The sequence below is a fragment of the Stigmatopora nigra genome, chromosome 6 (genome assembly GCF_051989575.1).
Source record: "Stigmatopora nigra isolate UIUO_SnigA chromosome 6, RoL_Snig_1.1, whole genome shotgun sequence".
NCBI lineage: Eukaryota > Metazoa > Chordata > Actinopteri > Syngnathiformes > Syngnathidae > Stigmatopora > Stigmatopora nigra.
In genome coordinates, this window is record NC_135513.1 from 7,917,842 (window position 1) to 7,944,297 (window position 26,456).

The 26,456-nt window shown below is 39.1% G+C and overlaps 4 protein-coding genes and 2 long non-coding RNA genes across 21 annotated transcripts in view; 1 reads left to right on the forward strand and 5 right to left on the reverse strand.

Moving 5' to 3' along the window:
- The first annotated feature begins 4,059 nt into the window (after positions 1 to 4,059).
- On the forward strand, positions 4,060 to 8,743 carry LOC144198633 (uncharacterized). Of its 3 annotated transcripts, none has more exons than XR_013326756.1 (5): positions 4,060 to 4,284; positions 5,260 to 5,328; positions 5,497 to 5,600; positions 6,221 to 6,454; positions 7,257 to 8,743. It is a non-coding gene; the product is annotated as an uncharacterized LOC144198633 (long non-coding RNA). The 3 variants fall into 3 exon arrangements; XR_013326754.1 differs by having other exon boundaries at positions 7,372 to 8,743; XR_013326755.1 differs by having other exon boundaries at positions 6,361 to 6,454; positions 7,372 to 8,743.
- LOC144198631 (uncharacterized) lies at positions 5,447 to 9,561 on the reverse strand. 5 transcript variants are annotated; one of them, XR_013326750.1, is made up of 8 exons: positions 8,408 to 9,559; positions 7,662 to 7,767; positions 6,349 to 6,426; positions 6,209 to 6,286; positions 6,117 to 6,146; positions 5,902 to 6,029; positions 5,662 to 5,765; positions 5,447 to 5,586 (listed from the first exon to the last, which is right to left on the reverse strand). It is a non-coding gene; the product is annotated as an uncharacterized LOC144198631 (long non-coding RNA). The 5 variants fall into 5 exon arrangements; XR_013326752.1 differs by lacking the exon at positions 6,117 to 6,146 and having other exon boundaries at positions 5,902 to 6,116; positions 6,257 to 6,286; positions 8,408 to 9,561; XR_013326753.1 differs by lacking the exon at positions 6,117 to 6,146 and having other exon boundaries at positions 8,408 to 9,560.
- Positions 9,562 to 10,044: 483 nt separating this feature from the next.
- On the reverse strand, positions 10,045 to 16,400 carry prelid1b (PRELI domain containing 1b). 4 transcript variants are annotated; one of them, XM_077718917.1, is made up of 8 exons: positions 16,124 to 16,291; positions 14,788 to 14,834; positions 14,630 to 14,699; positions 14,176 to 14,361; positions 13,888 to 14,113; positions 12,973 to 13,086; positions 12,285 to 12,363; positions 10,045 to 10,834 (listed from the first exon to the last, which is right to left on the reverse strand). In XM_077718917.1, the coding sequence occupies exons 4-8, from the start codon at positions 14,265 to 14,267 to the stop codon at positions 10,704 to 10,706; spliced, it is 642 nt and encodes a 213-aa protein (XP_077575043.1). In that variant the 5' UTR covers positions 14,268 to 14,361; positions 14,630 to 14,699; positions 14,788 to 14,834; positions 16,124 to 16,291; the 3' UTR covers positions 10,045 to 10,703. The 4 variants fall into 4 exon arrangements, with proteins under 4 accessions (XP_077575043.1, XP_077575044.1, XP_077575041.1 ...); XM_077718918.1 differs by lacking the exons at positions 14,788 to 14,834; positions 16,124 to 16,291 and adding an exon at positions 16,339 to 16,400; XM_077718915.1 differs by lacking the exon at positions 14,788 to 14,834.
- Positions 16,401 to 16,772: 372 nt separating this feature from the next.
- Positions 16,773 to 19,626, reverse strand: gpank1 (G patch domain and ankyrin repeats 1). Its single transcript, XM_077719612.1, has 4 exons — positions 18,702 to 19,626; positions 18,283 to 18,424; positions 18,137 to 18,206; positions 16,773 to 17,308 (listed from the first exon to the last, which is right to left on the reverse strand). The coding sequence occupies exons 1-4, from the start codon at positions 19,119 to 19,121 to the stop codon at positions 16,876 to 16,878; spliced, it is 1,065 nt and encodes a 354-aa protein (XP_077575738.1). The 5' UTR covers positions 19,122 to 19,626; the 3' UTR covers positions 16,773 to 16,875.
- On the reverse strand, positions 19,432 to 23,889 carry LOC144198544 (uncharacterized). Of its 4 annotated transcripts, XM_077719610.1 has the most exons (4): positions 23,723 to 23,889; positions 22,908 to 22,998; positions 22,719 to 22,790; positions 19,432 to 22,595 (listed from the first exon to the last, which is right to left on the reverse strand). In XM_077719610.1, the coding sequence occupies exons 2-4, from the start codon at positions 22,909 to 22,911 to the stop codon at positions 19,927 to 19,929; spliced, it is 2,745 nt and encodes a 914-aa protein (XP_077575736.1). In that variant the 5' UTR covers positions 22,912 to 22,998; positions 23,723 to 23,889; the 3' UTR covers positions 19,432 to 19,926. The 4 variants fall into 4 exon arrangements, with proteins under 4 accessions (XP_077575736.1, XP_077575734.1, XP_077575735.1 ...); XM_077719608.1 differs by having other exon boundaries at positions 19,432 to 22,790; XM_077719609.1 differs by having other exon boundaries at positions 22,719 to 22,998.
- A 1,269-nt stretch (positions 23,890 to 25,158) lies between these two features.
- The window catches only part of sdk1b (sidekick cell adhesion molecule 1b), a 172,318-nt gene continuing 171,020 nt past the window's right edge, over positions 25,159 to 26,456 (reverse strand). For all 4 annotated transcript variants that reach the window (XM_077719167.1, XM_077719166.1, XM_077719168.1 and 1 more), the window contains one exon: positions 25,159 to 26,409. In XM_077719167.1, coding sequence (XP_077575293.1) covers positions 26,098 to 26,409 — 312 coding nt within the window. In that variant the 3' untranslated portion in view covers positions 25,159 to 26,097. The remainder of the gene's footprint in view (positions 26,410 to 26,456) is intronic.

The window sequence follows — 26,456 nt, forward strand, 5'->3', positions numbered from 1 at the left end:
TATATATATATATATATATATATATATATATATATATATATATATATATATATATATATATATATATATATATATATATATATATATATATATATATATATATATATATATATATATATATATATATATATATGTGTTTGTATATATATATGTATGTAGTCAGCAGTGTAGTCTAGTTCTCTCATTACATACATTTTGTATTCTATTTTCCTACATGTGCTCTTTAAAAAAGAAAAAAAAACATGATATATATATATACATATAGTTATTTGTATGTTTGTGTGTGTATATATTGATACTGTATCAACAGTATCAATATATATAGATAAACATGTATAGATATGTAGACCTATGTATTTTTGTGTACACATACATGCATTTTTGTGTATATAATATGCAAATGTGACTAAGTATGGATGTATACACAAATACAAAATAACAGCCTTTAGAGAGACAATAATGCTGCCCAAGTTTTTTCCTTGTAAAATTTAGACTAGTTCCCCCCAAAATGAACAGTCTTGTTCTCGTAACTGTGACATTTGTTGAAAGTATTCAGTTGGTGTTTGGACATATCACACTGGGTACTTTTTTAATTGAATGCCGCTGCTGATGACACATTATTATCTCTGTAAAGGCTGACGTGTGGAGGTGGTCACTTTAGATTGTAAAGGTGTACCCAACGAAGTGAAAGTTCTACATAAAGAGTTTTATAATGGAGTCCGGGGGCAGACTCTCCTGCTGTGTTCTGTGCCTTGGTGAGACCTCCCATCCCCAAAGTCTCCTCGCCCAGTCCCCCACTCAGGTTGCCCCTCACCCATCCACTCCAAACATCAACCAAAAACACTTCGGACCAGCAGGGGGAGTGCCAATAGAGCTCCATGCGCCCCCATCCCCGGGTAACCCCCTTTTTCCCAAATGGCCCAACCGCACTGGTAACGCTCCACGGCAGCTTCTAGTCAGCCACCCCTAAACCGCCACCGCTGGGGGGGCTGGAACTATTCAAGCTTGAAGCGTCTTTTAATGGAATCTTGTTTTTTACTGACTTTGTGTAAGTTGGGCCGGCAGATGAGCGAATTTCAAGAAGAATTGACCCGATGGCAGCTTTGCGGCGTAGATCGTCTCTCATCAAACGTCCCGGCCGCGGCTCGGTTCCGACAACAGTGTTTGTTTGTTAACTTCCATGCTGACAGCAGCATGCGTTTTTTTTCTGTGAGGGAGGCCAGGGTAATTTTTATCTTCTTTTTGTGTTATTTTTGGAAGACAAGCAGGTGTTTTTTTGTTTTTTTTTTTGTTTTTTTTTTGATTTTGACTCTGTGGTGCGTTTAACGGTGACCAACTCTTGAAGACCTCCTATCTGCACTCTCTTCAAACACTGCAGGAGGTCCAAGAAAAAAATGAGAAAAATAGAAAATCTAAATTTTGAAAAAAAAAAGTTTTTCCCATGTCATTGACAGTTTACATTCATGTCGACGATCTGAACGTGACTGTTTGTAGCGTTCTTTCTAGTCTGTTGTTTGAAAATGTTTGGAAGGGTATTGCTGCTACACTCCTAAAAAGGCCCGGTATCACATGGCAAAGTTTTTGCTATAACATGAGTGTTTTTAACACTTTCACAGAAAATAGTTACTCCAGTGGATATCTATTCAAAAAATACCAGTATCTTAACTAATTCACTGTTACGTTAATTCATAACATGTATTCTGGTTGCTTTTTTCCAAATTATTTACTCATCTTATTACTCACTTAAAAATATTTAACAGTATTTAAATAGTTAATCCCTCCCAAAAGTTTATCATTCCATCAATTTATTCAAAGTTATTATTTCATATATATTTTCCCCATCACAAAATACTAATGCTATAATTAAAGTCATACGGGGGCCGCAAAATACTGTCCACATTTGAGACTTCCGCCCTTTATGGCTGTATTTGAAAAATCAAAGTAAAAATATATATATAATTCATGCATGCAAATGAACTGGGTGTCTATTACCATCAATGGCATAATTCATGGAAAAATGTATTTGCATTTCAATGGTAACTCCAGTTTGTTGAGAAGTTAGAATGCAATAACAATCAACTAAACATTTCATTTTCAGGTGATATCGAGCCTTTTTTTTAAATTGTGGCAGCAATACATAATAATAAAAGCACACAAATGGCATAGAAGACAATCTCTTGCACAGAACCTCCCTGTAGGAGTATGTTGAGCGGGGCACTGGCTTTGTGGGCGATGTGGGAGATTAGACAAACCCCCCCAGGTTTTTTTGGTATATTAGGGCTACGCCTGAGAATAAAATAAAATGTTTTAAAAAATAGTAAATGAGATATTTTAAAAAGAGGCTGAAAAAAGTGATAATTTTCAAAGAATGTGTAAAATATATCCTAAAAAAATCTTGTTATTAATTCCCCCGTGACTCTTGTGAGCATAAGTGGTACAGAAATGAATGTGTGAATGAATGTCTTTACATTTTCCGCTTTTTTTTATCTACTTGTTGTTGTATATGAATAATTTTAAATAACTCTATGACTCCTGATGTGTATATATTTATTAATATGATTTTTTTCCTGACTATGCTCCTAAATTTAGGATTAACTTCTTGCAAACTCCACTTTTATGAATCACCATTTTAGACATATTTACTCTTTCCAGTTTATTTGATTAACTAATGACAAAAGTGATAATCTTTCCGAGAAATTATTGTTTTTCCTATTAAAGTAGGAGCCCTTCTCAATTGTTAGTTTAATCCTTGATTACAAAAACATTTTTAAAAAACTACTCGTCCAATTAAAACAAATTGATCCGTGCAGTGTATTTTCAATATTACAACATGCTTGTGCTCACAAAAGGATTATTTACTTTCCTGTGCTTATAAAAGAAATGCTATTCTCGTAAAAAGAAAATGACTATTGTAACCCCATTGTCTGTTTTTCTTTCCCCCCTAACAGCCCTCGTACGTGATAGTTTTGTGCCGACTGCTAAGGAACACCTTTTACAACGTGCCTTGTGTGAAATGTATTTTCTTAAAGTAATACATTTTAAAAAAAAAGCAAAAGTAGAGATTATGTATGTCAAACCCAGCAAATGTTTATCCACTGTATCTGTTTCAAATGCAAATTGATGGCTGGGGTGATTGCACAGAGATTGGACTCTCTGATGACATTGATGATTGGTCTCCTGTGCAGCAAGGGTGCTTGTCAATTCAATATTCCTGCCAAATACAAAAGTCACTTTTGAACTCGTTTAATGTTTGTAATTTCGCGTAGCTTTAAATAGGTCAACCTTTGAAATAGATTGAAATATAGAGTATATTATGAAAGGACAGTTCATGGAGAGGGGTGCGTATAGATGACGATTAGGGGGAGCGTTCTGTGCCAGAGACCTGTGAACATGTTCTTGTCAGCAGATGTGTATTAAGCGTTCACGGGGTGTTCTAAAATGTTTGTGCTTATGTGTGCTTGTGTGTGTTTGTGTGCGCGGAAGTGAGCGTGTGTGCGTGCGTGTGTGTACTAATACCTGGTGCTGGCTACATTTGAGCAAACACTTGAAGGTATTGTGTATGCTCTCATTGTGATATAAATAAAATGTTTTATACTTTAAATGTCCCCTCAGATTCATTTGTGTGTATATGTGTGTGTATATATATATATATATATATATATATATATATATATATATATATATATATATATATATATATATATATATATATATATATATATATATATATATATATATATATATATATATATATATATATATATATATATATATATATATATATATATATATATATATATATATATATATATATATATATATATATATATATATATATATATATATATATATATATATATATATATATATATATATTAAAATAAAGACTTAGTTCCTTATACACATCTGTGTATGATGACAATAAAGGCTTTTGATTTGATATAAAGACGTGGCATCCTACAAGACGGCTTTCATTTCAAACTATTATATTAAAAAAAAAGAAAGGAAAAAAAACTCGAGGGCGTTCCCTGAATTACGTCACATTAGTGAGCCGGAAGAGGAACGGACCGGAAAAGAATGAAAAATAAAGGGTTTTCGTTCACATGCATGCTTTGTTTTGTTTGTAAACGTCTTTTCAGGTTTTTAATCGCATGATCTAAATGGCTTGATTTAGGTCAGCTCCAACCATGACACGTTTGTTAAAGGACATGAACAGAAGTCCACCAAGAAGTTGTTGTTTTTTTACTTTGGCTGATTTTTGTGCACTCGACGCATGCCGAAAAGGTAAGAAATGCTCCCGTTGTCTGCATTGCGGGCTTCTACAAAGATATAGTTCCACTTGCACTCATAATATCTCCACATCAAATTGCGTTTAGTATTTTTAATCGTTTCAAAGATCGCACAAGGACAGAAAAAGAAGACCGCTCATTGATGACTTTCCAATTCGGGAATTCCTTTATTGACCACATGTCAGAAAAAAAAACCTAATTGTGCAAAGACATTCTCTCCAGTAATATTGGTGATATCTGAGGACTTAATTTATTTATTTATGGTAATCACCATGTATTGTAAGGCTTTTTTGAATAAAAACGACCATGTATAGAAAGGCTTTTTTTAATAGAAACGACCATGTATGTATGTATAGAAAGGTTTTTAAAAAATAAAAAAACGACCATCTATAGTAACGCATCCGCACTGACAGCATGGGCTCCAATATCTCCACGGACTCTGAGCATGGTAAACTGATTCAAAGTACTTGAACACAACGCTACAATCACTGCGGATATCTGCTGCAAACTATATATTCATTCGTTCATTTATTTTCTGTACTGCTTATCCACCCAAGGGTTGCAGGGGGTGCTGGGGCCTATCCTAGCCAAATATGGACTTATTAAAAAAACCCAAACCATATTTCAACTTGAACCAGGAGACCATTTTCAGTGCTCTGTGTAAATTCATTGGTCTGAGCCTGACCTTATCTGCTTTTCAAATTAGCCTTGACCTATAGGTGCCATACCCTCATGTTGAGGCCATATTTATATCTGTTCATTCCAGCACCTTATTTGCATTTCATTGCACCTCACAATGATCTAAGTAAAAAGCCACTTGATAACCTTGAAGTGGTTCAAAGGTGATGGCAAAAGGTTAAAGGTATAGAAAGGCTTTTTAAAAATAAAAAACGACCATCTATAGTAAGGCGTTTTTCTTTAAAAAATGACCATGTATAGTAAGGCTTTTTTCTTGTGGTCTCTCTGACAGGAATGAATAGGTCTGGGACCAGCTTGCGGATGAAGCACCGTCCCGACCAGTCGCCTTTGTATTGGCTCGGTATGTAATGTCTCGCCTTTTTGCAGCAATCATAGTACATGTGCATAGCCACATCCCCATACAAAAAAGTTTTTATAATTAAAAAGATATTTCTAATTAAATAAAAGTCAAGGTCACATAATAGAACAAGAGATACTTTGCAGTCATCTTTTATTTTTATTTCTACAGATTAGTGACAAAGGCAAAAATGGATGACTTGTGGGATGTACAGTCTTCCAGCAGCGAAAAGGTTTCCCAAAGCGTGGAGAGCAAGGACACCTGAAGACAAAAAGGTAAGTTTAAAAGAGACATTCATGTTTCTGTTCAGAAAATATTTGTTTTCTTTAGACTCACCTGCAGATGTGGAATGTAGATTTCACCAGGTGGCTGATGCGGGGGGAATTCTATCTTTTTTTGTTAGTAAAAGGTAATCAGTCTTTTGTCGCAGATGTCCCTCCCTTTTTTAAAAGAAAAAAAAAGCATTACTAATATTGTCTTTTTTTTATGAGAAATAGCGTTACTATATTATGTCGGTTTAAAAAAAACAACATAGTATAATAAGTATAAAGTAGTAGTATAAAAACTACTGCTTACTTTTGGAAGCCTGTGGCCCAGTGAATAAGTCATTGGCTTCCCACCTCTGTGGACCTGGGTTCAAATCCTGCTTAGTAAGCTTACCAAACCTTTTCCACTTGAAGGTACCATAAAGTACTAAGTATGATCTGGGAGTGAAAAGAGACAAAATGACAAATATTACTACCTATATCTTGAACAGTGGTGGCCCAGTGGCTAAGTCATCAGTCTCTCACCTCTTTGGTCCTGGGTTCAAATCCAAGTGCCTGCAAAGATTTTCCCAATATTTTCAGGTAAATGAAAGAGATAAAAGTATAAGTACTACTACCTTCTCTTGCAGGGTGTTGGCCCAGTGGCTAAGTCCTCAGTCTCCCACCTCTGTGGTCCTGGGTTCAAATCCAAGTGCCTGCAAAGATTTTCCCAATATTTTCAGGTAAATGAAAGAGATAAAAGTATAAGTACTACTACCTTCTCTTGCAGGGTGTTGGCCCAGTGGCTAAGTCCTCAGTCTCCCACCTCTGTGGTCCTGGGTTCAAATCCTAGTGCCTGCAAAGATTTTCCCAATATTATTCAGGTAAGTGAAAGAGGTAAAAGTACAGGTACTACCACTTTCATTCACAGGGTGGTGGCCCAGTGGTTAAGTCATCAGTTTGCCAACTATTTGGTCCCTGGTTCGATTCCCAGTTCCAGCAAAGATTTTCCCACAATTGTTCAGTTAAAAGAATAAGTTCTAATGCCTAAGTGTCTAACTGAATAAGTATTTAGTGGTGGATGAAACATTTAGTCAAAAAATGACTATGTGTTTCAGGTAAATGAAAGAGGTAAAAGTATAAGTACTACCACTTTCTCTCACCGGGTGGTGGCCCAGTGGATAAGTCATCAGTCTTTCACCTCTGTGGTCCTGGGTTCAAATCCCAGTGCAGCCAAAGATTTTCCAAATATTATTCAGTTAAAAGAATAAGTTAAAATGCGTAAGTGTTTAACTTAATAAGTCTTCAATGGTGGATGAAGCATTTTGTCCAAAAAATGACTAAGTGTTTCACCCCATTTCCATGGATAAAACGTTTCAACACCTATGTATAAGTGGGGCACGAGTTGGTGTAGTGGGTTGCACACTCGCCTTTGCACGGAGAGAACGTGAGTTCGCTTCCCGGTGTCGGCGGTTCACTGACCAAGCAAGCGGTCGAGGGTCGGCCGAAGGCCGACCCGAGAACGCCTTTCGCACAGACAGGTCCTTCAACTGTCTTCCGAACTGCCGAAGGCAGTTCGGAATATAACCTTTTGCTGAAAAGTATGACTAAGTGTTTAATATAAATTAAAAAGTTTTTTCTTTTTTTCCCTTCTTCTTATTCCATTGACCAATTCTTCTTCCCAAGTATTTTCAGCCAAACGACGGCAGCGGGAATCGAACCCAGGTCTCCCAGGTGGGAGTCCTGTGATCTAACCTCTGCGCCAACCAAGTGACTACACTTTTCTTTGTAATCATTTCAGTGTCTTTCCAAGAAGTCCACAGAAACAACTAAGTGAAAAAGTGTCCCGACCGGGAATCGAACCCAGGTCTCCCACACGGGAGTCCGGTGCACTAACCTCTGCGCCATCAAGTGGTTACACTTTTCTTTGTAATCATTTGAGTGTTTTTACAAGAAAACCACAGAAACAACTAAGTGAAAAAGTGTCCCAACCGGGATTCGAACCCAGGTCTCCCCGGCGAGAGTCCGGTGAACAAACCACTGCACCACCAAAGTTATGATGTTGAGGATGACGACGACAATCTGACTTACGGATCAGTGAGGATTTGCCATGTGGCAAAGTCGTTCGTCTGCATCTGCGGGAGCCATCTAAAAGCATGACTGTGTCAGCCTCTGCTCACTGGGGTGCCGGAGACTCCTGGATGAAAAAATATGACAATTATTGCTCAAAAGCCACACTATGCGGGTTTTGTATTTTTAAAGAAAATAGCCTTACTATACATGGTCTTTTTTTAATATTAAAAAGCCTTACAATATTTTTTAAAAGAAAAACGCTTTACTCTTCATGGTCATTTTTTTTAAAGAATAAAGAATTACTATACTATGTTGTTTTTATGAATAAAGACTTGTTATACATTGTGTCATGTTTTACAAAAAAGCCTTACTATACTATGTCATTTTTACGAAAAAGCCGTATTATATATACTATGCCGGCTTTTAAGAAAAAAAAGCCTTATAATACATACACTTGGCAACAAATAATGGCTGAAATGTGATTGGTTAAATACTTCAATATGAAACCAGGGGGAAAAGCAATGAAAGAAAGCTAACAGACAATTTGGAATTATTTAATAAGTACATATGGACAAAATATAATATATGATTCAGATATTTCCTAGGCCAGCAGAAAAGGCCTTAAGAAGTTAAGTAAATACCAGGGTACATTAAATGGATCTCAAATGGGAAGCTCTAAAAATCAAACATCTTTTAATATATCTGTGTATTTTAAATGGCAAAATACGGTAGCTTTTGTTACTATTCTTCTAAACAAATTTTACCTCGATCTGGTCCAGTCTCCTTTCCTGTAAGAGATCTGGGCACACGGGAAGCGCTGCATCTAGACCAAGGGTGTCAAACATACGGCCCGTGGGCCGGGTCCGGCCCGTCTGGTGGTTTGGTACGGTCCGGGGAAGAAAGCTGCATTGTATAAAAAAAATATGAATTTTCTTTAAAATTTGTAGTTCTTGTATTTCCCGCTAGGATGCGCAGTGTTTTAGTATGTGCAGACAACATGAATTGACCTTTATTTATGTTCTTATGTTATTCTCTTGTTCATAATATATTGTTCATAATGTAAAAGGAAAATTCTGTTAATAAACATTTTGATAATTTACTCAATCTTTGCACTAATTATTAGTATTAGTGACTAATACAAAGGAAAAAAGTGGGCTTATTGTTAGTTCTATGTAATTTTGCAATGGGTTTACTGGTCCAGCCCGCTTGATCTAAAAAAATAAAAATAAAAAAAGAGTTTGACACCCCTGATCTAGACGCTAAACAGGGAAAACTTGATTTAACCAAGCTACTTGGGAGTTGCCAAAACATTATTACAGGAAAGAGAAATCTTAAGAAATTTAATAAATGATCAAGATAAATAATGAAAATAAATTAGCAAGTGCTCAAGGCTATTTTCCCTTTTCAAGACCAGCCAATTAAATATACAGACTGATGTTAACAGTCAGGCGAAAGTTAGCTTAACAATTTTGGTATAAATGTTTTTTTTTTGTGTGAAAACAGAACAGTTACAAATTGGAAACTGGTGTTTAGCACTCGCAGTGAAAAAAATCATCACAAAAACAACACACCAGGAACTAAGTTGTGCTAGATTCAGTGTAAAAGTTGTCATTTTTGAGTGAGCCTTCACCCAGCAAACTGTACGTTGATGTCCCGATTTTGCTTTATTAAATTAAGTCTTTCCAAACGAATCAGAAATGGAGAAAAAACGGACAAGATACTTTAAAAATTAAATAGGAAGCTCCATACTGACGCTAATGCTAACTAGAGCACATTGCTGGTGAGGAAAACAAGCTCAAACTTAAATGATCGACGTTGTGTTTAACCTGGCATTAAACTAACAGATTAGTTGACGATCTTAGCTCAACTGATTCCTAAGAAATATCCCGGTAGCGTGATAAAAATGCATTTAGGCCAGTACATTGCTTTACGCCTTACCTCGTGTGGGTTCTAGTTCGTCCATCAACAAACAAAATGCTGTTCTATAGGGCGAGCTGCTGCGCATGCGCCTAACGTAGGCATAACCACGCCCATACTGGATTCAGTCAATGCATTATAGACACAAATATACACACGTATGTAGAATTTAGTCCTTTGAGTCCCATAAAAAGCACATTTCTTATACAAATAATAACTTTTTTTGTTTTAAATCCACTAAAACTTTATTCATATTTCCCATACAACTAGCTATTTGATAACAATTCTAAAAAAATAATAATAATACTTTCAGAGCAGTTACCATAATTTCTCATGCATGGTATGCATTTTTCTGTTTGTGCTATAAGTGCAGGTATGAAAATAAAATTTAACAAATTGCATTGATGTTTTGGTACCGCATGTTTGTAGTTAAATTATTTAGTATTTTTTTTTTACGTTTCTTAATTTTGTAGTTGTCACAGAGCAGGTTTTATAAATTTTAATTTATCCAAAAATATCATGCACAGAAGCAAATTCATTGCTAAACTTTTTAAAAATATGAAAAATTAATGCTTTTGCAAAGTAATATTACACGAAAAAATGATAATAGCCCTTAGTTTAAAGACTTTTGAAATGTTTCCATTTAAATTCAAGCAAAGTCAAGAATTTTGCCTCATGAGAAGCCAAGAAAGAGAAACTTAAAGCTTGATATGGAAGAAAAATCACTAAAAATTCTTACACTATACTTTACCTTTAAATTAATAGACGATATGTTTCATAGTTTCACATTAGCAGGCAGTGCGACACAATTGCGTAAGTAAAATCACATTGCAGTCTATAAATAGAATTCCAGCCGTCCACACCCTCTCTTAAAAACAACCCACATACTTGCCTTTTACGTACATGTCAAATTCTGGGTTGATTCCAGTTGGCATGAAACACAAAGCTGTTTTCAGAGCAAAAAAAAGATTAGTAAACAGCCTGCGGGTTAACGCCGTCGAGCCAAGATAACACCTTTAAGAGAGGCCGAGATAAACAAAAACAAAAAAAGTGATCATCATTCATAAAAAATGGTCGCTTATAACATTACAGTGTGTATTCAAACGATAGTTGCAGAGCCTTTGGTCCTTCAAACGTCCTCTATCAGACGTATTGCGGTGGTTTCTGTGCGGTAGAAGCGGCGCTGGAAGCCAAACTCTTGGGGGTTCCTTTACCCTTTTCGGGGGACTCTTTCGTAGAACCCCTGATCAGCCGTTGGGGCGTCTCTCCTGTGTCTAGATAAAAACAAAACATGGGGTGTGACCGTAACGCCACCTCCCTGAGACATGCTGCAATCTATTTGTGTCACACTTGATGTAAAAGCCTCTCCACTCAGGTTGTACAACAAGCACATGAGTCATATTCGGAAGTGGCGACAAACAAACCCACAGGGAAGTTGGCAGGGAATGATCTCGTTTCGGTGCCGTTAACGGTGATGAAGACCCAATCTATTTTAACTGGGAGTAGCTGGCAGTGATTGTTTGAGAGATACGAGACTTTTCTACTACTTAGATATAATCTGTAGTAGTTTTAGACTCGGATTAATATTTTAGGCCTTCGAAATAAGCATTATAAACACAAAAGTGTATCACTTCACATTTCGTGGACACTGTCTTAGTTTTCTATGTGCTAAATTTTGGTGATCATTTAATACTTTAAAATTATTATTTTTATCTATTGAGGCAATATTTTTTCCCATTTCATGAAAGACAAATATAGTACCATAAAATTTTAAGAAATCTGGGTTATTTAAGTAATTTTTAAGTAGTTTATATACAATTTTAAGTTAAAAAAAAGCCGAGTTTGGTCCAAAAGGAATTTTGAAGCTAATTTCAATAAACAGATCCATAAAAAAACGGAATATTCAATGCTTTTAATCCATTTATAAAAAATAAATAAATCTAAATATTATATCTAAAATGGTCCAGCCCACGTGAAATCAAGTTGACGTTAAAGAGGCACGCGAACCAACACCCTTGTTCTAGTTGATGCAACACATTTATTTAAGTGTTAAGTCATCAAAATGAGTGAGAATGATAATAAACTAATGTATAAAACTTTAAAGTGACATCTACTTCAAATCTATTGTTAGCATAAACAATAAGGAAGTCTATTTTCTTCCATAATGATTCTTCTTCTTGTGTTCATTAAAGTATTCCTGCAACTCTTATTAATGGTATCTAACGTTGAGAGCCACTCAGCCTGATGCTGATGTCTTGCGGAAAGAATCACACGAGTCGTGGTGACGCATCCACCCCACACGCAACATGTGCCGTAGCATGCATATCATCTTGTGAGTTGTTGCTCATCACATTTTAGCCAATTCATTTGAAATTGAAGCCTTAGCAGTAAATAATTGTATTTCAGTGCCACACCGATAAAACTGGGACATTCTATCAATGGCAGGCAATGAGTTAAGTTAACATATTTAATTCAAAAGAACACAGATGAGGATATGCATGAAAGCTTTCACATGTCGAATCAGCGGAAAGGGTTCAGTCACATGACGGAGCAGTCAAGTAAAATTGGTCAAATAGAACCGCAGTGGAAATAAAGCCAGCCTTAATGGGGATTGCTTGTTATTTTGCCAGTGTTGTGTTCCATCAAGTACGCACAAAAAGCTTTTTCCTCCAAATTAGACACTGCGTGTCATTTATGAAGTGGATTTTAGTCACGTGTACTGACCTTGTAAATTGGACAGTGCATATTCCAGCCCTTTCATGGCTTTTACTTGGTTGCTTTTGAAGCGGGCCAATCCAAACTCCTGTAAAAAGAGGAGGCAGAAAACAGGAAACGGGTTTATATAAAGGGCAGACATTAAGAAAACTTCCTGTTAAGAAGTTCGGAAGAATTTTTATTCCCACGGGAGTGAAAAATTATTTAACGTATTTTCCGGACTATAAATCACACTTTTTTTTTACAGTTTGGTTGGACCTGCCTGTGCTGTTTTGGTCTGTTATTCCGTATTCTACCATTACTTTAATGCATAATGTTTTTTCCCCCCAAAAAGTGCAAATAATACGGTGGGATTTATATTTCATTGTATGTAGATTCTTTGGCTAATGTAATTTATACTCAGGTACCAATTTATAGTCCAAAAATTGATTATTTAGTTGTTTGATTTTGCACAAATGGCAGGAGTGGCAGGAAAACATCCATTCACTGCCATTCCTCCCAGTTTAAATGGATTGGACCTCTACTAGTTGAAGAAATCATTTAAATACTACATAGCAACAGGATGGAGCTACTTCATTGGATATGTACTATTGTCAATACTCGCTACTACTAGGCATATCAACGAGTTCAATGGAGTAAATGCTCATGTGTGTTTGCAAACATGCAAGAATAAAGAGAACAAAAAGTACTGAAAAACCTGGATGGGTCTGGAAAAGCCATAAATGTTGGAGGATATCCATGCCTCACGCTTCAAGTGGGTGACACCTGGCTCTTCTGCAGCGTCTTGGAAAATGCATCGCTCCTCTACTGACTGACCAAAAGCACAGAAAAACGATCTCATTGGATAGACTGTCTATGCTGGATTGGTTGGAACAAAAAAACAACCCCCAAAACAGCCCTCCAGTATGAGTTGCAATTTTGGGTGTAATCGAAAATCAAGATAAAACATGAAAAAGAAAAATAGGAATTAAGGTGACAGAAGAACAAACCTTTCACAAGGTTTTGCTAACTTAGTCATCGTTCATTCATTTTTTGAACCGCTTATCCTCACAAGGCCCGCAGGAGGTGCTGGAGCATATCCCACATGATTTAGGGCCAGAGAAGGGGGACACCCCGAATCAGTGGCCAGCCAATCGCAGGGTACGAGGAGACGGACAACCATTCACACTCACACTAATACCTAAGGGCAATTTAGAGTGTCCAATCAGCCTTCCATTTTTGGAATGTGGGAGCAAACCGCAGTACCCAGAGAAAACCCACACAGGTGAACCAATCTGGTTTTGAACCAAGGACCCGAGAACCATGAGGCCAAAATGCTAACCACTCATTCTCTGGGCTTCAAGAGCTTTCAGTAATTTCTTATTTTTTGAATTCATAACTCATTTTATTGAGTTAAGATAACTTGATAAAAAAATGGTGGGCTGGTGCGTGAGTGGTTTGCTCAGCGACCTCACAGTTCTGGGGTTGAGGGTTCACAGAACTGCGAGGCCGAAGCACTAACCACTTGTCCACCGGGCCTCACAAGTTAGAAATTGACCTATTATAGTATTGGTCAATTTTACAATTTAATACTGTACGAATGAAATGGTCATGTAAAGAAGCGTATTCTCACCATGAGAGTGGTGTGATTAAGGTTCCACGTGTAGGTCGTGAGACACCGGCGGACCGGGTCCACGACGGAGTCCTCGATGATGTACACGGAGCGTGAAATTCCAGCTGGAAAGAAGTGCTCTGCCCAGCGTGGAAGCCGGTTTGTCTTTGTGAGCAGGCGTCTAGAGAGGAGCTTGTGGTCGGTGGTCACCTCGCGGTACACGACGTCCTCCGTGAGAACGTGAGTGCTGGTTAACAGTGAGGACGCTTTAGTGTATGGACACATAACAGTAAATTCTCATTTGGGTACCTGAAGGGGTTAGGATAGCGCTGCCAAAACGCCAAGGCGACATGGTCCCAGACACTGTTGATGTCACTTTGGCTAGTGAAGTATTTGACCATTGTTTTTCAGTTGATGGTCCGACGTGCAGTCACTTGTTGTGACGACACATAGAGGCAAACAGGATATCAACTCCATCCAAAGTCTGGTACGATCCTGCATAGAGGAAATGACAGGGTACACAATATGCATTTAAAGGGGGACAGATGGACACGATGCTATTTATAAATAGGTGTGTCTCTTGAGTTCTTGCTAACCCATTAAAATGTGAAACCTTTTGTCTACAAGTGTTATGTCATTAAAAGAAATATTTTCCTACAATTGAAGTTGTCATCCACAGGCAAGCCCAGATTTATGGCCTTCAAAATTAGGGTTTTGTGTTTGTCAAATATATTTTTAGGTCACAAGAGTGACCCGTCCTTACCTTGAGTAACAGTAGAAATGCAGTGATGCTGTTTTTCCATCCAGACGACTTTAAGTGCCCATATTCTGCTCTGCTTAGGGGAACACAGGCAAATGACATAGTTAAGGGCAGTCATTTTTCCACGACCTTGATTTTGCATATCCAAAGCAGTTTCTAACTCGGATCCAATGCTTTTCCTTTTTGTGCAGACCAGTGCCTCAAAAAGCTGCAAAGTGTTCCAAATTAAGGCAAAACTGAACTTCAGTCTGACTAATTGTGATATTAAAATTAAAAAGTAAGCAACAAGGTTGACTAAGTCATTATACTTGTATTTCAAGCCAATGTAGTGTGCTACCGCCACCTACCGGACTAAAATGTGAATGATCTTACAGTAATACTAATGTATCAATGGTTAGATAGAATCATTTTTAAATTATAACGTTGGTCTGCTGCTTATTTTATGCTATATATTCGAGTGCAATCTTTAGAGTTTCTCCCTTTGCATGTCTAGGTTTTCTACAGAGACACAGGCTTTCCTCCTGTGAAAACATCTGTAATGCATTATAAACTATCAGCAAGTTTTAATATGGGTTTGTTTTAAAATTTAAGATTTTTTGACGTTTGACTGTGTTGCATCTAGTCAAGTGAAACTATTCTCTTGCTCACAGTCTGCTATGATAGGCTCTGGCCTACCTGCGACTGTAGTGAAGACTAATTGTACAGATGGTTTGTTAGTATGGGTGTAAAGTACCAATTTCAAAATTGACTATTTGGATACCAATATTATATTTGCCAATCTAACCATGTCTCAATTTCCTTTCCGAGGCTTTAAGTCAATTTCATCCGATATGTCTACATTTATCACAAGGATTTTGATTTCACTATTTTTTAAGAGAAGGTAGTGTTAGTAAATCAGCAATTTTCTAGTAAGTCTTGAAAATATTTTTCATTTTTTGTTTTGGCGTGTAATATCAATGCAGCTAAATTTACTTTCACGTCTTATTATGAAGTATTTCACTGTTTACACGCTAGTCAACAAATATCGTTCCTGAATAAATGTATCAAAAACATCTTAAAATATAAAATATTGCAATAAACCTATCATTATTTCGTTAAAAATGATTACAGGCATTAAATCGTCATTGATTAAACCACAGATAAGTGTTATATGTCAAAATGACTACACGTGATCGTTATTTTACCAGAAAGGACATTTTTGTACAGATGAGTTAAATAAAAGTGAGCAAGAATCCAACATTAGCGTATTACGTTGTTGAGCTAAAAGATTACTTCAATAGCGTGCTAATGGTGCTAAAGGTAAACTACAGCGATCAGTCCAATTTACAGAAACATTCCAATTGGCATCATTTGTTAAATTGAATGACGCGACCTAATTATTTTTATTTTATACCATTTCCCGGGAACGCAATTGACAATAAGTACACGAGAGAAATTGTCTATCAAATAGTACTAATAATCTACACGCCGCGTAGATTAAAAAACGTGAGCATTTACCTCCCATTTAGGCAGACGAAATGTTGGCAGCGGCACAAGGTCGGTGTATTTAATAAATCGTCCAAGGATTAAGATTTTATGCTAAATTTAGCCATTTAACATGAGAGCGTTCAAAACTTTGACACCACCTTGTTATCGTGGCCAATGGTGGAACTGCAAATATGGCGTTTGTCATGTGACTCGCAGTTTTAAAAAGACAGAACATCTAATCTCACCCCACTTTATCCTCATTAGGGTCGCGAGGGGTGCTGTATCCAATCCCAGGTGTTTCCGGGGCAGAGACGGGGGACACCCTGAAAAACAAACCAAAAAAATGCATCAAATGTTTTGTTTAGATGATACATTTTGGTTTATATAAAAACAATAATTAATAATTTCATTTTCTTAAAAGTATTAGTTTCAACAATACACATTTTAGACTCTGATTTGAATCCCCTTTTAGATTTAGACCATTTCTATAATATATAACAACCCCTTACAAGTGTGTCTGAGTGATGTAGTATACTAATCTAATATTAAAATTATAGTAATTCAATAAAGCTTCACAGAGAAACATAAGTGATTTAAAGATAGTGTAAAAATGACATTTGAAGCGTTTTAAACAGTCCTTTCTTTCCCCAAAATTACATTAAAAAAAAAAAGGAAAAAATTCAGGAATTATGCAAACGTTTAATGGGCAAATAGCTTTGCCAGCTAGTGAAGATTCCACCACATAATCCCAATTGCAAATGTAAAATGCAAACATACAAATGTCAGGCATCGCAATAAAAAGAGGCACGGAAATCTCTTTCCCAGTTCTTGTCTTGTAGTTCTTTGTTCCGAATTTGTGCTTTCGTCTTGCCCTTCTCCATCTCTGTGCGTGCATTTACTGATCCCAGATCACCCGCTTTGAAGTGAGTCACTCTTGCTTTTGCCATCGGCCCATAGCCCAGGCCTTTCTGGTCCCTTTTTAGGACGGTGGCCACAGGTTGCGTAGGCCCCTGCCCGTCTGGACCCAGGCCCCCGCTGGGCTTCCAGCCGCAATTGAGCATCATCTTGTAACTCTTGGAGGAGGATGGCAAACAGTAGTGGGGTGTCGGTGGGGGGCGCTTTACATTGAATTGATGCAGCGTGGAGCAGTGGTGCGATGACGGTTTGCATGTGTACTCTACAGCGCAAAGTTGGCACAGCTGAGGCTGTGCCGAGCTGGGGGGCACACAAAACATTACAATTAAAATACACACACACAGAAAAGATGCATTAGGAAAAAGAAAAAGCGTGGCCATTTTTAAACCTAACCACTCTTGCTATGATTGTGCGTGAATATACTTGTGGTTACAATTTTTGTTTTAAAAGAAAGACAAAAGAATGTGCGGAAATAGGTTTAAAGAAAAATGGCAGGGAGTACCCCTTTATCTGTAAAACTATTTCCTTGCTCACTTGTAGTGCCATAAAAAAACTTTACTTTTCCGTTTAGCACCGATCGAGAGTTCTGTGAATTCTCATATCTCATTGTCATTTCCTGAACCGCTTTATCCTTATTAGGGTCGCAGGGGGTGCTGGAGCCTATCCCAGCTAACTTCAGGCCAGAGGCGTGGGATACCCTGAAGTGGTGGCCAGCCAATCACAGGGCACAAGGAGACAAACAACCATTCATGCGCATATTCATACCTAAGGGCAATTTACAGTGTCCAATCAGCCTACCATGCATGTCTATGGGATGTGGGGAAAAAACAAGAGTACCCGGAGAAGACCCACGCAGACCCGGGGACAGCATGCAAACTCCACACAGGTGAGGCCAACGAGCTAACCATTCACCCACCGGGCCGCCCCATGAATTCTCATATGAACAACATATTTTAAACAACTTTGAGGCCATTAATTTCTTGACCAATGAACTCATCCTTCCTCTGGCCAACACATACCCTTACGCCTACTTTGACAACTGTGGAAATCATACTCTCCGGATAAAGTGGCCCAAACTCAGATCGATGTACATATCCTGGGGAATAAAAAATACCATAAAATCCTAACCTGTTACTAGCTTGTCTCTGTGGAGTTCTCCCATAGTTCTCCAGCTCCTCTAACACACCGAGGTGGCCCGCTGAGGAAAAAAAACAACATAATACTGCATCGGTAGTACCGAGATGGACATGATCACATGATCAATAAGAACCTACCTTGCAGGGCCAAATCTCTAGCATCCCGACCCCGAGTATCCACAACACCCACCCAAGCGGCGCCTTCCTCCAGTAACAATCTCACGGCAGCTCTTTGCCCCGATGAGCTTGCGCACATCACGCCTGTCCAGAAAAAGGAATCCTAGAAGGGAAAATCATGTGTTAATTGCCGTAACACCACCTAAGTTGGGATGAAATGAAAATGGGATGTCCAATCTATTTTGAGTGGTGTATCAGTTAAAATGGATTGGACGTCTATAAGGTGTTTTCAACATCATTTCCATCTTTTACTAGATTTCACAACTGGGCTGGGACCACTGCCAGGTCACAAAAGGTCAAGTCAAATGAAATTTAACACTGTAAACACTGTGTACATGTGTATTACTTGAACAAAAATCTCAAAATAAAGTGGAGCATACCTGAAAATTGATGTCCACTCCTTTTGAAAGCAAGTCTTTCAACCCAGCAAGATCTCCGTCTTGTGCACAGCGCAACAATTTGAGTCCCTGGAGCTCCAAGGACATATCAGAGTAGACATATCCGCCTGTGGTGCCTCTTGTTCGGTTGCCTTCACCTCCTGTTGCCGTTCTTCTTTCCACTACTCTCGAATCGGTTTCTGCTCTCCTTCTCCTGTCTCTTTGCCTGGAGTCACCGTTTCTCTGCTTATTCCGATGCTGTGGTCCACACTTTCTTTTACGCGTCACTTTATCGTCTTGAAGAAGTTTTTCGTAAAATTCTTTGGCCTCTTGTCCTTTGGATGCTTTGCTTATTGGTGAATTAAATGTCTCCGTACTATAAATGTCTTGTTTTTGGGCAGGTATAAAACCCAACGTAGCCATCGTGAACGAAAAATTCCACAATATCTATTACATAGTACCGCTATATTAATTATGATCATATATTAAGAATCACACAAATGTTACGATCTTCAGTCTTAGGAACGTCTCCTCCCATAATAGTTAGCGTTATTTAACAAAGCAACAAATAAGGTCTAATTGAGCTTAAATCGAAAAGTCTATTTACTGTTCACAAGACCGTAATCCAAGATGTTACTCATGATCAATGGAAGATTTTACCTGCATGTTGTTAAGAAGATGAATATAGAAACAATAAATTAACTGGAGAACGCAATAAACACTAAGCTATTGCTCAAATGCGTTGGCATGATTTCTTCTTCATGGATACTCAGAACAGCTTTGTAACTCGGCTCAAGATTGCGTGCTCCCCCTGCCGGGCTAGAGTGAGAAGTACTCCAAGTGTGCAGCTACAGTTACTGCCTATCACATGTGAAAATCTGATCATTTAAACATGTAATCTAAAGTGCATTCACAGTTGTAAATGAATGGCTATTGTTTTTTGAAATGTAAATTCACCAATTTACTGTGATAAAACAACAAAATTGCAATAACTGCATTAAACATTGAAGTGTTTTAAGACACTTAATTCAATGCAAAAATCAGTTTCCTATATTTGGGCCAATATGGTATGTATTCTCCCTTTATTAAATAAATCAAACTCAAGCCAACCTAAGGGGACTGTATTACATTGCTGTTTGGAATCTTTTTTTTTAAACTGGTGCGGTATGAGGTCATTTCCTTTCCAGTTCGGCATGATTGATTTATAGACTACAACCTATTTCTCTAATCAACCTTTGCTAGAAGTCAGTTCAGAGGCTTCAGGGTGAAACTTATTTATGTGTCTGTTTCGGTCTCCAGTTTGTCTAAAAGTTTGTTGACAGTGCGGGCACGAGTACGGCCTTTCCCCGGTGTGTATGCGGGTATGCACCATCAGCTTGTGTTTGCTGATGAAGTTTTTATTGCAGGTGACGCAAGTGAAGGGCTTGTCTCCCGTGTGGTACCGCTGGTGCATCCTCAGCTCGGTGACGCGGCCATAAGTCCTGCCGCATTCGAGGCACTGGAAGCTGGGCGGGACGTCCATGTGTCTTCTTCTGTGTACCCTCAATCCTCCGGCTGTGCGGAAGGTCTTGTTGCAGTCTGAGCAAGCAAAAGGTTTCTCGCCAGTATGGGAAAGAATGTGCTGCCTAAGGTTGGCGGCTGTCGGGAAGCCGTTGCCGCAGTGAGGGCAAAGGTGGGGCCGCGTGCCCGTATGGACGCTCAAGTGTCTTTCAAGCTTGCTGGCGTTGAGGAACGTGCGGGCGCAGATGTTGCAGCTTAGTGGCGACTCGCCCTTGTGGCTGTCCAAATGGGCCGTCAGCTCGCCTAGCGTAGCAAAGGCGTCGTTGCAGCGCGTGCAGCTGTACGGGTGCTCCTTCCGGAACTTCCTGTGCTTGAGACAGTGGCGCTCCAGCTCTTCGTTGTACACAAAGGTCTCCATGCAGTACATGCACTGGTAAGGTCTCTCCTCGGTGTGTGTTTGCAGGTGATACTTAAAGGTGGTGAGCTGGAGAAAGACGCGCTGGCAGTGAGGACATTTGCTCTCGCGTCGATCGTGCACCTCTTTGTGCCGCTTGTATTGCAAGTGGTTTCTAAAGTGCTTACAGCATGTGACACAGTAGTACTGCTGGTCTTTGTGCTTCTCCTCATGCTTCTTTAGCGCATTTGCCATCTTAAACTTCTTCCCGCAAACGCTGCAGAGGTAGGTAATGCTATGAGCGGCCATGTGAGCCTTCAGCTCTTCTTGGCTGGGGAAATGTTGGTTGCATCGTGAACACGTTCCTCTGTTTTCTTTAGCGTGTTTCTTCAGGTGCTTCTTCAGATCCTCCGCCAAGGCAAAGTCTGTTTTGCACTCTGCACAGGTGAAGTAGCCAGTGTTGGCTGCCTTGTAATGCATAACCATGTGCCTCTTCAAGTGGTATCTCCGGCCAAACACTTTCCCGCATTCGTCGCAGATGAGGGAAAAAGGTGCGCGTGGGATCTTCTCATGTGACTTGAGATGGTTCTCCAATTCAGTCTTGTCGCTGAAGCTCTTTTTGCAGGAAGGGCACGTCAAGCTTTTGTGAATTCTACGATGCACTTTCAGTTTCAACCAACTGGCAAACTTCTTGCCACACTTGCAGATGAATGTTTGCATGTCATGCTTTTGCCTCTGATGCCGGGTCATGTGGTACGATTGGCTGAAGCTGAGCGAACACACCGAGCATCGGAAGGGTTTCTCCTTGGTGTGTGTGCGCATGTGTCGGGTAAGCTTGTTAACGCCGGGGAAACTCAAATGACATACGGAGCACAGGTGGGCCTTCTTACAGGGGGTGCTTTCTCCGCTTCCGCTCTCCACGGAAATCGTTTCTGTCTCAATATGTACACATGATTCCGGAATTTTATCAGATCCACCAACAGTAACAGTAGAAACACTATCTTTCATCAACGTCTCTGGCAAATTGGTTTTAATCTCCTCTCCTTGTTTCGATTTAACTTCTTTAATAGTATACTCTTTGTGAGATGCTATGTGAAGTAAAAAGGTAGAGTTGTTCAACGACCTTTTGGGACAGTAGGGACACAGTAAAACCTGTGGTGTGTGTGTTGCCTTGTGGCTCTTGAGCTCAGCGAGGCTTCCGAAACTGCTACAGCACGTCGGGCACACATGCTGAGCGGCGTTATGCTGTACTCGCATGTGCCGTGTTAGGTGGTATGATTGACTAAAGACGGTGGAGCAAACAGAGCAGCAAAACGGTTTCTCTTTGGTGTGCACCCTTAAGTGTCTGGTCAGCTTGTGCAGACTAGCAAAGGTTTTGTTTTCACACAAAGGACAAGAAAAGTATTGAGGGGTCATAGTGTTATCATTGATGCTCAGCTTGTCTTCTTGCTGTATTAGGTGAGGTGTTGGAGACCTACCATTGGTTTTATCATTGTAATTTTCATCATCATTATGGTCATCAACATCAACTTTATAATTGGGGTCATATTTTTCATCATCCTCGTTCTCCTGCTGCATTTGCCGCTCCTCCTCCTCCTCCTGAGCTTCCTCCTCCCCTAATTCGTGTTCTTCATGGCTATGGTTTACTTTAAACCCAGACATTTGGGTTCCAATTTTGACTTTTTCCCCTCGCTGTGGTCTTCCTCTTTTGCGTCGTTGTAAGCTGTGGTTATTGGAGTCCTGTTGCCTCTTCATGGTTGACTCTGTGTCCTTGGCAATGCACAAGGCGGCAGAAAGCGTAAGTGTAGCCCTTTCTGAACGTAGCCGCGCTCTGAGCAGTGGCCATTTTGTTTTCTCGATTAGCCGATTAAGGATTATTTCGTCCCGTGACTCATTGCCGGTCGGCAGCAACTCCTGCAACGCTGCCACAAACTCAGCCGTAGTCTCGCTTGCTTTTTGATCCCTTTCGTGGAATCTGAGCAAGCGCTGTCTGGTGCTGTGGCCTGCGGTGAAGTAGGCTGTCAGTGTCGAGACGACCGTATTGTATGACTGCTCTAGCGAGACGAGTGCCGCAAAAATGCGCTGACCCTCTTGGCCCAGGCAGTTTTGCAGCAGCATGCACTTACTGCTGTCGGTCAGTTTCTCTTTGCCGAGTTCTTCGAGGTAGCGCTGAAAAGCATTCAGCCACTTGGGCCAAACTATGATGGGTTCATTGAGTGACGGTAGGAACGGGGGTGGTAGGGCCAGAATGATTAGTTGTGGCTCTGGAAGAAGGACTTGTCTCACCGTCTCATCCACAACTAGAGTCACCTCACCCATCTTTCTTGATCAGATCACTTGTTCAAATGAGAAGACTTCCACTCGTGTCTCCTGATGCTTCTTCGCAGTCACATTGATGTAGAAACACTAAAAAAATGAATGGTATGAATGAGTATTGCAATTTGTGATGTCATATTGATTCGATACACAGCATCAGCACCTGATATAGTTATTTTTGGAGTAGAGTAATACCTTGAGATACGAGTTCAATGCATGCCGGGATCAAGCACGTCAATTTAATCGTATCTCAAATCAAATTTTCACATATACCATAACTAAATTCAAATTAATCTATACCCACCTTCTGAAAAAATACAAGAATAGGATATTACAATGGAAAAATATGTTTTCATTTGTTCTAATTCACCACTTGAGTTTATTTGAATAGTTACTTTTGAAAAAAAAATAAAAAATCAGGGGGAAAGACAATAGGTTACAGACAGAAGAATTCAAAACAATATGGACCTGACGCTTTTGTCGTCCCTTATTTAATGATTTTTGTTAAAATCACTAAATACATTTAGTTCAGCTATCAAGTATTATTATTGGTAAGCAAGTAAACGACCTCAATACACAAATTCATTCATTTCCCGTAGTGCTTTTAACCATAAGCGTTAATAATAACAAACGCCACATCGTTCGTTTGGAGCATCGTGTAGATTTTATAATCTGGTTAACATACCCATAATTGTAGCAATGTACCAAAATATGTGAATGAACAATTACAATGTCCAAATTAAAATGTAAAACTTAGAAGAGTGATAGGAAAATGTGTATGAGAGCACTATAGACTAAACGATTGTCAACTTACCACTCAGAACTGCAGAATAGTCAGCGGTTTATTCCAAATGGTTTTGAAATTCTACAGCTTTCAAACCAATGCATTCGAACGCGTCAAAACGCGTTTGCATGAATGCATGTCTGAATTTTACAAACAAAAACAGACTAGACGACGTTTCTTCCAAATTGTCCACCATATTGAAATTCATTACGTCGCCTAAAGCATAGACAGAGTAAGCAACAGCGCCTACTTGTGGCTGGGATGTTTTTGGCCAAACCATTTTAAAAGTAAATGCTGAAATAGTTTAAATTCGCAAATTGCTTGATGGATTAACAACAGTTTGGTTCACAAACAAATAATATATTATAATTAGATAAAACTTAAATCCAGGCCTTTGGTTTTAACAACCCACACTAAAAAATCGGTTTAAAATTTAGCAATATATTCAAAGTGACTTCAAACTTACCCACACACTGCAACGCACAACCCAAATTGAATGATAACTTCCAGGTAGACCATTGGTAATGCAATTAAAAAAAAATGCATTTGATAGTCAATATTTCATCTACTGTTATATTGTAGACAAACATCTGAGGGAAGGGACAAACAATATTTTTCACAGTATAAGCCTGAGAAAAAAACAGTATTGCAAAATGAAAATTTATTCATACCTTTTCTGAACTGCTTATCGTGACAAGGACCGCAGGGGGTGCTTGAGCCGATCCCAGCTGACTTTGGGCACTGGTGGCGTCCCAATTGCAGGGCACGATCAGCTTACTTTGCATATTTTTGGATGTGGGAGGAAACTGGAGTACCTAGAGGAAACCCACGCAAGCCCGAGGAGAACATACAAAAGTCACACAGGAAGGTCCAAACCTGGAATTGATCCTAGAAATGTAAGGCCAACGACTGGTGCTCATGGTTGGCTAGGATGGTCTTCAGCACCCCCTATGACACAAGGATAAGGAGTACAGAAAATGAATGAACAACCATTATAATTAAAAATTGTTGACAGTTAATCAGAATATTTATTCCTAAATCATTCTAGCTCAATCAGATGAAATTTACTAGCGATGTTTTGTAGTAATAGAGAAAAAAAACATTATATAGAGGAGTGAAGACCCCCTAAAACAGTTTAGTGCTGTATTAAAAGCAAGATTTTTTTCAACTTCAACTGTTAACTAGGACAAAAATTATTTTACTAAAGCTGACTGGAAAAAAATCATTCTTTTACCACCTCGAGACAGAATGACTGCAATTCTCCTTATGTTGTGCTTATGTGTAGTTGAGACAGCATCTCTTGAAGTACTGAGCATTATTACCCCACATGATAAAGTGCATCAATTGACTGCGGCTATACTTCTCAACAGCTTGACAATTTCTACACCAAATACATATAAATATTTAATTCGAATGATTTACATCATTCACTTACCCAAAAATGAAATACTAGCCTTATAGACACATTCTAACAATGACCATTTATTCACACATCATATAGGCATCAAATGTGTGACAGAGTGCTTGAGGCTGTTGGCTGGCTGGAAAATTGAAATTATTTATACATGTAGAGTACAAAGTACGTGTGTGTGTAGTAGCAGCTCAGTCTGTTCAGGTCAAAGCTCTGCAATTTTGAATCTGTTCTGACATATACAAAATCTATTTAGAAAAAATACAAACACAATGGCGCTCGTTGCGATTAACGAGGATCCTTTCTGAGCGCATGCATCGAACAAACACACCCAAACTTGTGAAAAACAAACAAATAAAACCAAAGAAAAACGGTAAAAGAAAAACGGAAAGTGGGAATCGGCTGAATAAAAGCGTCACAAGTTGGCAGAATCAAATATAAAATACAATTTCATATATTCAGAAAGCAAAATCACACAATTCCAAGTGCTGAAAGAGAGTCCACACTCACTCCCCTCCTAGACAGTGATTTCCACTCCTTTATCTTATTCCCATAATGTACTTTAAAGCTGTCGTCTTCATATTTGTGCACAACTCCACTCTTTTGGTTGCTGTGCCATCTTCTCCCCCATTAAAATCATGCCCAATCAGATGGTGCATGTGTGTATTTTGGGAGTGCGCATGTGTACGTAAAGACAGATGACAGACAAGACTCTTTTTTGTGCTGATTTTTCTATGTATCACTGGTTCAGTTCTCTTCTTCTGAGAGTCTCTGTAGTGTCCGAATAGAAGCAGACATTTGCGTGTGTGTGCATGTGTGGATGGGGTGATAACAGTGTGTGTGGTGGGCACACAATGACACCCAAGCATGAAAGAGCTAGAGAGAAGAGTGTTGCATCAGTTCGTTTTTTTTTTTTAGGGCATGAGTTCAAGTCTCCTCTTCCCTCAAGGCTTTTACTCTCCTGTCAAGGAGTGTCACGGTGTGCGTGGGCAGCTCACACAAAGGAGGAGAATCCCGTCACAGGCGTGCGAGAGCCGGGCGGGTTGGTGTTTGGGTTGGCGTGGCTGAGTGCCGGCTGTCCCGTAGGCGTGTAGACACCGCCTGCACTATGTTGGGTGACCACGGTCTGGTAGTACGGCTCCGATTCGGGGGCGGCGGTGGCGCACTCCTCGTAGCTGAAAGGTGAACCCAGTGGCTTGAGACCTTTGGGCTGCCGTTTCCATGAATTGTAGTAAGTAGGGTCACTCATGTAGTGGTTGACGAAGGAATGCTTGGGCTGCTCGTCCTCGTAATCGCTGTCTGTTAACTGGCCACACGCGCAGGAGAAATATGACATGGACTATATGATAACGA